We start from the raw sequence: 10,588 nt of genomic DNA, 5'->3' as shown, positions 1-10,588 counted from the left end.
TGTTTTAATAACATGGTAATAAGGGTGACCGAAGTTGAGAGTGGTTGCAACAGGCACACAAATTGGAGACGCACTAATACCACAGAAAAGATATCTCTGGCCATAGCCGCCCATGGCTGGCCATTCAAGAAAGAAAAACAGGCTGTGCTGGGTGGATGGAATATCGGATGGATAATATTTTTTGTCCTCCATCTATGTATACAATAAGTGAGTTAGCATTCTCCTCCAAGCATCAGTCTGAGAATATGCTGTGGCATGCTTTATGTGGCCTGAAACATTTTCTTCCACCTCTGAAAAACATGCCCATAATGACCAAAGTGTATGGGCAACTGAGAGGAAGCGTCTCGGATAAAACCTTGGTTCATGTCCTCAGGCTTAGACGGCATCCCAGCAGGTCTTGTTCACACATACCTCTTGCACCCTTATTCCTTTCATCATCTTTACTTTGTTATATTAGTATAAGACTCCATCTCTATACATGACACTTCACTGGCGACTCAGTTTTCCTCCAGCAGTGTAGCCAAAGTACTGAGAGGAAAATAAATGTGCTTACGTAACGGACAGAAGGATGTTTAGCCTCCATATACGCTCTCCTTCTGTTTGATTTCCAGAGACGGCACTTTCTGCTTCACGTGGAGGTTTTTTGGTACGTTTAGGGCTATTAGTGGTAAATTATTCAAGTTATGTCCATCTTCGATTACTATCTACTCCAGTCGACTAACGATAAGGATTAACTGAGTGAAGATCTGTTCGTGATTCCAGCAGGTTGTGTGAGTTTAGAACAGGTGCTGGTTAGTCCCCGCTGTAGGTGCTGGGTAGCTAGGAATGCTTTCCCAACTTAAATAAGATAATACTTTCCAGAACGAACTGTGTGTGTACGCACGCTTGTGTGTGTGTAAAGGTCTACCATTGTGTATGTGTGTGTGCATGCTTGTATATGTGTGTGTAGGTCTGCCATTGTGTGTGTGCACACGTGTGTGTGCGTGTGCGCTTGTGGGCATATGTGTGTGTGTTCTGCCATTGTTTGTGTTCACATGCCTTTGTGTGTGTGCCCTGTGTGTGTGCACATGCCCTTGTGTGTGGGGGGGTCTGCCATCGTGTGTGTGTCTGCTATTGTGTGTGTGTGCACATGCCCTTGTGTGTGTATGTGTGTGCACATGCCCTTGTGTGTGTGCACATGCCCTTGTGTGTGTGTATGTGTGTGCACATGCCCTTGTGTGTGTATGTGTGTGCACATGCCCTTGTGTGTGTGTGTGTGTGTGTGTGCACATGCCCTTGTGTGTGTGTGTGTGTGTGTGTGTGCACATGCCCTTGTGTGTGTGTGTGTGTGTGTGTGCACATGCCCTTGTGTGTGTGTGTGTGTGTGTGCACATGCCCTTGTGTGTGTGTGTGTGTGTGTGTGTGCACATGCCCTTGTGTGTGTGTATGTGTGTGCACATGCCCTTGTGTGTGTGTATGTGTGTGCACATGCCCTTGTGTGTGTGTATGTGTGTGCACATGCCCTTGTGTGTGTGTATGTGTGTGCACATGCCCTTGTGTGTGTGTATGTGTGTGCACATGCCCTTGTGTGTGTGTGTGTGTGTGTGTGCACATGCCCTTGTGTGTGTGTGTGTGTGTGTGTGTGTGTGTGTGTGTGTGTGTGTGTGCACATGCCCTTGTGTGTGTGTATGTGTGTGTGTGTGTGTGTGCACATGCCCTTGTGTGTGTGTATATGTGTGTGCACATGCCCTTGTGTGTGTGTGTGTGTGTGCACACATGCACTTGTGTGTGTGCGTGTGCCCTTGTGTATGTGCACATGCACTTGTGTGTGTGCGTGTGTGCCCTTGTGTGTGTGTGCGCACATGCCCTTGTGTGTGTGCGTGCACATGCCCCTGTTGTGTATGCACATGCCCTTGTGTGTGTGTGTGTGCACACATGCCCTTGTGTGTGTGTGCGCACATGCCCTTGTGTGTGTGCGTGTGTGCCCTTGTGTGTGTGTGTGTGCGCACATGCCCTTGTGTGTGTGTGTGCGTGCACATGCCCTGTTGTGTATGCACATGCCCCTGTTGTGTGTGCACATGCCCTTGTGTGGGGGGGGGGGGGGGGTCTGCCATCGTGTGTGTGCGCACATGCCTTTGTGACTGTGTGTGTGTCTGCCATTGTGTGTGTGTCTGCCATTGTGTGTGTGTCTGCTATTGTGTGTGTGCACATGCCCTTGTGTATGTGTGTGTGTGTGTGTGTGTGCGCACATGCCCTTGTGTGTGTGTGTGTGCACATGCCCTTGTGTGTGTGCACATGCACTTGTGTGTGTGCGTGTGCCCTTGTGTATGTGCACATGCACTTGTGTGTGTGCCCTTGTGTGTGTGTGTGTGTGTGTGTGTGTGTGCGCACATGCCCTTGTGTGTGTGTGTGTGTGCGTGCACATGCCCTGTTGTGTATGCACATGCCCCTGTTGTGTGTGCACATGCCCTTGTGTGTGTGTGTGTGTGGGGGGGGGGTGTCTGCCATCGTGTGTGTGCGCACACATGCCTTTGTGACTGTGTGTGTGTCTGCCATTGTGTGTGTGTGCACACGCCCTTGTGTGTGTGTGTGCACATGCCCTTGTGTATGTGTGTGCACATGCCCTTGTGTGTGTTTGTGTGTGTGTGCGCACATGCCCTTGTGTGTGTGTGTGTGCACATGCCCTTGTGTGTGTGCACGTGCACTTGTGTGTGTGCGTGTGCCCTTGTCTATGTGCACATGCCCTGTTGTGTATGCACATGCCCCTGTTGTGTGTGCACATGCCCTTGTGTGTGTGTGTGTGCGTGCACATGCCCTGTTGTGTATGCACATGCCCCTGTTGTGTGTGCACATGCCCTTGTGTGTGTGTGTGTGTGTGTGTGTGTGTGTGTGTGTGTGCACATGCCCTTGTGTGTGTGTGTGCGCACATGCCCTTGTGTGTGTGTGTGCATGTGTGCCCTTGTGTGTGTGTGTGCGTGTGTGCCCTTGTGAGTGTGTGTGTCTTCTATTGTGTGTGCACATGCCCTTGTGAGTGTGTCTGCCATCGTGTGTGTGTGCAGACTGACAACAAGCTCCACTGTTGATTGGCTGTTGTTCAGGGTTAGACGGGAGAGAGTCGGATCATAGGTCCTCATACATAGGTCCTGGTACAACTGCGGCCCCTGCTGGCTGACTGATGGCGCCTGCACAGGGCTGAGGAATAATGCTGATGGGGGTGTGACCCTCCGTACACAACGTCCATTAGTGTATGAACTCGACTCTTGCAGGTGACAAATGCAGTCTGTACTGACTGTATGTGCCGGAGGGGGCGCAAGTCAGTTGAGAGGCGTCCTCAGTCAGCGGTGAAGGGTCGAACCAGTATACAGGACGCAATCAGGGTAACTGGACAGGACTAGAATAGGGGAGAAAAATAGATAATAAAACAAAAGCTTGCCTCCTTTATTGGTTGCTGACCCATTTACCATTTATATGTGTATAAGGATTCGTCCTTCTTGTTTATTTTTTGCTTTTATTTAGTCTTGGTGTTTTCATTGTGCGCACCGTGTCAGAAGGTGAGCACGATGTTCTGTCCTTATTTTCATCCGTAGTTCTGTGCGTGACTGAGTTGTGTGTTCCCTCCAGGGTGCGGCCATTGTAAGAAGATGAAGCCAGAATACGACCAAGCAGCTGGAGTTCTCAACAAAGGCGCAGATGTGAGTCTAAAGTTACTTCAGCTTATAAAACTCACGAATTCAAGTAAGAAAATTTAGTTTGTTTTTTTCTGACTAGTACAGAGCAGGTCAACCTGCCCCTCCAAACACGGGAGGCAAATGTCTTTTGTGTTGGGAATGTGAACAGAGCGAGATCGAATCTCTGCACCTCTGAGCACGAGTACTGCAAACTGAATACAATGATGTAAAATATAATGGTGTAGAATTTTTTATCTTCTCAAGCAAATAAAAATATACATAATTATTACAAGGTACATGGGAGCCTCAGCAGTCTCTTATGCTAACCCACCAACTTTCAGCCAGTGATGGATTGCCACCCTGTCTAGGGTATTTCTGCCTTACACCAAGTGTTTCCCCAAAGGAACTGGACCCACTCAGACCCTGACTAGGATAAAGTTGTTAATGCAAGAAAAAAGTGCAGCTTGGACCATAAGCTTTCGTGTGTCTTTTTGTGTGTCTGTGTGTGTGTGTACCTCCGTGCACCTGTGCGTGCGCCCTTGTGCACCTCTGCATGCATGCCCTAATGTGACTGTTCGTGCCTGCCCTTGTTTGCCTGTGCATATGCATCCTTGTGCCCCTGTGTATCCGTGTCCTTGTGTGCCTGTCGGTGTAGGTCTACCATTTTGTGTGTGTGCACGCTTGTGTGTGTGTGTACATGCCATTGTGTGTGTGTGTGTGGGTCTGCCCTTGTGTGTGTGTGTGAGTCTGCCCTTTTGTGTGTGTGCACATGCCCTTGCGAGCGTGTCTGCCATCGTGTGTGTGTGCATATGCCCTTGTGTGTACACACAGTCTTGTGTGTGCACCCTTGTGTGTGTTTGTCCTTGTTTGTGCACACCCTTGTGTGTGTGCCCTTGTGTCTGTGTGTGCCCTTGTGTGTGTGTGTGTGTGCATGCATGCCCTTGTCTATATGCACATTCTTGTGTGTATGAGAGAGAGCCCTTGTGTGTGTGTGTGCGTGTGTCCTATGTGTCTGTGTGTGCCCTTGTGTCTGTGTGTGCCCTTGTGTGTGCACATGCCCATGCCGTTCTGACTGTGGTTGTGTGTCTGCCATTGTGTGTGTGCCTGCTATCGTGTGTGCACATGCCCTTGTGTGTGTGTGTGTCTGCCATCGTGTGTGTGTGCACATCCCCTTGTGTGTGTGTGTGTCTGCCATCGTGTGTGTGTGCACATGCCCTTGTGTGTGTGTGTGTGTCTGCCATCGTGTGTGTGTGCACATGCCCTTGTGTGTGTGTGTGTCTGCCATCGTGTGTGTGCACATGCCCTTGTGAGTGTGTGTGTCTGCCATCGTGTGTGTGTGCACATGCCCTTGTGAGTGTGTGTGTCTGCCATCGTGTGTGTGTGCACATCCCCTTGTGAGTGTGTGTGTCTGCCATCGTGTGTGTGTGCACATGCCCTTGTGTGTGTGTCTGTCATCGTGTGTGTGTGTGTGCACATGCCGTTCTGACTGTGGTTGTGTGTCTGCCATTGTGTGTGTGTGCACATGCCCTTGTGTGTGTGTGTGTCTGCCATCGTGTGTGTGTGCACATGCCCTTGTGTGTGTGTGTGTCTGCCATCGTGTGTGTGTGCACATGCCCTTGTGTGTGTGTCTGCCATCGTGTGTGTGTGCACATGCCCTTGTGTGTGTGTGTGTCTGCCATCGTGTGTGTGCACATGCCCTTGTGTGTGTGTGTGTGTCTGCCATCGTGTGTGTGTGCACATGCCCTTGTGTGTGTGTGTGTGTGTCTGCCATCATGTGTGTGTGCACATGCCCTTGTGTGTGTGTGTGTCTGCCATCGTGTGTGTGCACATGCCCTTGTGTGTGTGTGTGTCTGCCATCGTGTGTGTGCACATGCCCTTGTGTGTGTGTGTGTCTGCCATCGTGTGTGTGTGCACATGCCCTTGTGTGTGTGTCTGTCATCGTGTGTGTGTGTGTGTGTGTGTGTGTGTGTGTGTGTGTGCACATGCCGTTCTGACTGTGGTTGTGTGTCTGCCATTGTGTGTGTGTGCACATGCCCTTGTGAGTGTGTGTGTCTGCCATCGTGTGTGTGTGCACATGCCCTTGTGTGTGTGTGTGTGTCTGCCATCGTGTGTGTGTGCACATGCCCTTGTGTGTGTGTGTGTCTGCCATCGTGTGTGTGTGCACATGCCCTTGTGAGTGTGTGTGTCTGCCATCGTGTGTGTGTGCACATGCCCTTGTGTGTGTGTGTGTCTGCCATCGTGTGTGTGTGCACATGCCCTTGTGTGTGTGTGTGTCTGCCATCGTGTGTGTGTGCACATGCCCTTGTGAGTGTGTGTGTCTGCCATCGTGTGTGTGTGCACATGCCCTTGTGTGTGTGTGTGTGTGTGTGTCTGCCATCGTGTGTGTGTGCACATGCCCTTGTGTGTGTGTGTGTCTGCCATCGTGTGTGTGCACATGCCCTTGTGTGTGTGTGTGTCTGCCATCGTGTGTGTGTGCACATGCCCTTGTGTGTGTGTCTGTCATCGTGTGTGTGTGTGTGTGTGTGTGTGTGTGTGTGCACATGCCGTTCTGACTGTGGTTGTGTGTCTGCCATTGTGTGTGTGTGCACATGCCCTTGTGAGTGTGTGTGTCTGCCATCGTGTGTGTGTGCACACGCCCTTGTGAGTGTGTGTGTCTGCCATCGTGTGTGTGTGCACATGCCCTTGTGTGTGTGTGTGTCTGCCATCGTGTGTGTGTGCACATGCCCTTGTGTGTGTGTGTGTCTGCCATCGTGTGTGTGCACATCCCCTTGTGAGTGTGTGTGTCTGCCATCGTGTGTGTGTGCACATGCCCTTGTGAGTGTGTGTGTCTGCCATCGTGTGTGTGTGCACATGCCCTTGTGAGTGTGTGTGTCTGCCATCGTGTGTGTGTGCACATGCCCTTGTGTGTGTGTGTCTGCCATCGTGTGTGTGTGCACATGCCCTTGTGTGTGTGTCTGTCATCGTGTGTGTGTGTGTGCACATGCCTTTCTGACTGTGGTTGTGTGTCTGCCATTGTGTGTGTGTGCACATGCCCTTGTGTGTGTGTGTGTGTCTGCCATCGTGTGTGTGTGCACATGCCCTTGTGTGTGTGTCTGCCATCGTGTGTGTGTGCACATGCCCTTGTGTGTGTGTGTGTGTCTGCCATCGTGTGTGTGTGCACATGCCCTTGTGTGTGTGTGTGTCTGCCATCGTGTGTGTGTGCACATGCCCTTGTGTGTGTGTGTGTCTGCCATCGTGTGTGTGTGCACATGCCCTTGTGAGTGTGTGTGTCTGCCATCGTGTGTGTGTGCACATGCCCTTGTGTGTGTGTGTGTCTGCCACCGTGTGTGTGTGAGAACAGCGCAGAGGAGTTCCAGAAAGCAATTAGCAGCACAGAAATCCAAACTAGCTTAGATAACTTTCTGGACACTGCGTACATTCACAGTAAAGGAGTAAATCAGGCAGTTAAAAATATTAATCAGATCTTTAAAGATACAGCAAATAAAGCTCAATTAAAAATTAAATCTAAATCAAAACCTAAATCTACAAAAGATGACAGCTGGTTCGACAAAGACTGTCAAATGTTAAGAACAGAACTCCGTAAAATATCAAACCAAAAACACAGAGACCCAAACAACAGTAACACACAACTTCTTTACTGTGAAACCCTCAAACAATATAAACGTACACTCAGAACCAAAAAAGCTCAGTACACCCAAAAACAACTAACAATTATTGAACAATCAATCAAACATAGAGAACAGGAAGAATTGGCCATTCAGGATGGGGATATCTGGACAACCCATTTCCAATCACTCTTTAAAAATGTAGAATTAGATTCAAATCCTGAACAAAATCAAATTATTAGTAAGTTAGAGGAACTGGAACGGGCTGTTAAAAACCACCAGAATCCTCTAGACTCTCTCATTACTGAGCAGGAACTTAAAGACAACATTAAAAAACTAAAAACAAAGAAATCATCAGGACCTGACGGGATCCTGAATGAAATGATCAAACACAGCAGCTCCAAATTTCACCTGGCAATGTTAAAAGTCTTTAACCTGGTTCTGAGTGTCGGTTTCTTCCCTGAAATCTGGAATCAAGGTCTCATAACACCGATCTACAAAAGTGGAGATAAATTCGACCCTAATAATTACCGGGGCATCTGTGTGAGCAGTAACCTGGGGAAGTTATTCTGTAGTATAATTAACTCACGATTATTACACTTCCTTACCCAACACAACGTCCTGAGTAAAAGTCAGATTGGTTTTCTACCAAATTACCGCACTACCGATCATATTTACACCCTACACACCCTGATCGAAAAATATGTAGTTCAAAATAACTCTAAAATATTAGCATGTTTTATTGATTTTAAAAAAGCTTTTGATTCCATTTGGCATGAAGGATTGTTTTATAAAATGTTAGAGAGTGGTGTAGGGGGTAAAACATATGATCTTATTAAATCCATGTACACAGAAAACCAGTGTGGAATAAGAATCGGCAGTAAGAGAACACATCTCATCTCTCAGGAGCGTGGAGTGAGACTGGGCTGCTGTTTAAGTCCAACTCTATTTAACATCTATATTAATGAATTGGCCTCCATGTTAGAGCGCTCAGCCACGCCCGGTCTCACTCTACACGACTCAGAGATTAAACTCCTGCTGTATGCAGATGATCTGGTCCTGCTGTCCCCCAGCTCCCAGGGTCTCCAGCACAAACTGGACCTGCTGCAGCAATACTGTCAGACCTGGGCCCTGACAGTCAACCTCAAAAAGACCAAAATTATGACCTTTCAGAAAAGAGCCAGATCTCAGGGAACCAAACACACATATAAATTAGGACACCATGAAATTGAGCACACTAAAGATTATACTTACCTCGGACTAAACATCAGTTCCACAGGAAACTTTAACCCGGCAGTAAATGAACTGAGAGAAAAAGCTCGCAGGGCCTTCTACGCCATAAAACGTCAAACATTTGTGGAAATTCCAGTTCGAATCTGGCTTAAAATGTTTGAATCAATAATTGAACCGATTGCTCTATATGGCAGTGAAGTTTGGGGTTCGCTTACACACCATCAATTCCGTAATTGGGACAAACATCCATTAGAGACCCTGCACACAGAGTTCTGTAAAAGCATCCTAAAGGTGCACAGACACACCACGAACAATGCGTGCAGGGCAGAATTAGGCCGATTTCCTCTAATTATCAACATACAGAGAAGAGCAATCAATTTCTGGAACCATCTAAATGAGAGCGACCCCCAATCTTATCATTATAAAGCCCTGAAACACCAAGAGCTGAGCAAACATACCAGTCCCCTCATCCAACTGGTCCTGAGTCACTACACCCATACACAACTAACACACACCGACACACTAATAACACACACAGACACTCTAACACACACAGATACACCACTAACACACACAGATACCCTAATAACACACACAAACACATTAATAACACACGCCGACACACCACTAACACACACTAACACAATAAAGACTCAGGAACAGGAGAAATTTGCAAACCCAATTAGAATAAACCAAATTACACAAAAACTCAGAACTAAATATCTGAATTATTGGGAAACTGAAACCAAAACTCAAAGTAAAATGCAGTGTTATTTGGCCCTAAACAGACACTACAGTGCAGCAGATTATCTGAGCACAGTATCCGACCCTAAATTAAGAAACACCCTGACGAGGTACAGACTGAGCGCACACGACCTGGCCGTGGAGACGGGGCGACACACCCGGTCCTGGCTGCCCCGGGAGGAGAGGTTGTGTCAGCACTGCACTCTCAGTACAGTAGAGACGGAGCTGCACTTCCTCACCCGGTGTACCAAGTACCACCACGTCCGCTCCCAATTCTTCCCTAAATTCAACAACATCATCCCCAACTTTACCTCCCTCCCAGACCCCGACAAACTGCCCCACCTACTGGGGGAGCACAGAGAGAGCTGCACACTAGCAGCACTCTATACTCACACCTGCCACCAGGTGAGGGACAGTGGGTGACCATGTCTCATACACACACACACACGCACAAACTGATCGTTTTTCTACCTCATTAATGTAAATATTATAATTTTTATTGTTATTATTTTTGCACTGTTTTTATTAATATTTTATTATATTTTATTATATTTTTTGCACATGTAACTGTTATGTATACTTTTGTTTTTCTTATTTTTATTTTTACATTTCCCTGTAACTTGCTTTGGCAATACGAATGTCCTTATTTGTCATGCCAATAAAGCTTCTTTTGAGTTTGAGTTTGAGTGTGTGTCTGCCATCGTGTGTGTGTGCACATGCCCTTGTGAGTGTGTGTGTCTGCCATCGTGTGTGTGCACATGCCCTTGTGAGTGTGTGTGTCTGCCATCGTGTGTGTGTGCACATGCCCTTGTGAGTGTGTGTGTCTGCCATCGTGTGTGTGTGCACATCCCCTTGTGAGTGTGTGTGTCTGCCATCGTGTGTGTGTGCACATGCCCTTGTGAGTGTGTGTGTCTGCCATCGTGTGTGTGTGCACATGCCCTTGTGAGTGTGTGTGTCTGTCATCGTGTGTGTGTGTGTGTGTGCACATGCCGTTCTGACTGTGGTTGTGTGTCTGCCATTGTGTGTGTGTCTGACATCGTGTGTGTGTGCACATGCCCTTGTGTGTACACACAGTCTTGTGTGTGTGTTTGAGTGTGCTTGTGTCCTTGTTTGTGTGGACACCCTTGTTTGTGTGTGTATGTATGTATGTACGTTTGTGCATCTGCATGCACTCTTGTTTGTGTGCAGCAAGTCAGTAAAAGAGTGGGCCTGCACTGTCACCGTTTCATGACAGTTTGGAAAAGATGTCATGTGTTTTGAACCTCAAATTTTATGATATCTGACTAAAATAATACGATTAGGATTATTTGGCCGTGGTTTTATTTACTGAACTAAGACTAAACTTCTCAATAGCGTGAT

At 47.8% G+C, this 10,588-nt stretch overlaps 1 protein-coding gene and 1 long non-coding RNA gene across 2 annotated transcripts in view; one reads left to right on the top strand and one right to left on the bottom strand.

Moving 5' to 3' along the window:
- LOC134324345 (uncharacterized) overlaps positions 1–10,588 on the bottom strand; it is an 85,955-nt gene that overhangs the window by 21,256 nt on the left and 54,111 nt on the right. The gene's annotated exons all lie outside the window — the stretch shown is intronic.
- pdia5 (protein disulfide isomerase family A, member 5) overlaps positions 1–10,588 on the top strand; it is a 167,332-nt gene that overhangs the window by 113,155 nt on the left and 43,589 nt on the right. Inside the window, exon 12 of the mRNA XM_063006157.1 lies at positions 3,601–3,671. Coding sequence (XP_062862227.1) covers positions 3,601–3,671 — 71 coding nt within the window. The remainder of the gene's footprint in view (positions 1–3,600; positions 3,672–10,588) is intronic.

The sequence above is a fragment of the Trichomycterus rosablanca genome, chromosome 12 (assembly GCF_030014385.1).
Source record: "Trichomycterus rosablanca isolate fTriRos1 chromosome 12, fTriRos1.hap1, whole genome shotgun sequence".
Classification (NCBI taxonomy): domain Eukaryota; kingdom Metazoa; phylum Chordata; class Actinopteri; order Siluriformes; family Trichomycteridae; genus Trichomycterus; species Trichomycterus rosablanca.
The sequence above is the reverse complement of the archived record's forward strand: the minus strand, read 5'-3'. Positions and strand labels throughout refer to the sequence as shown.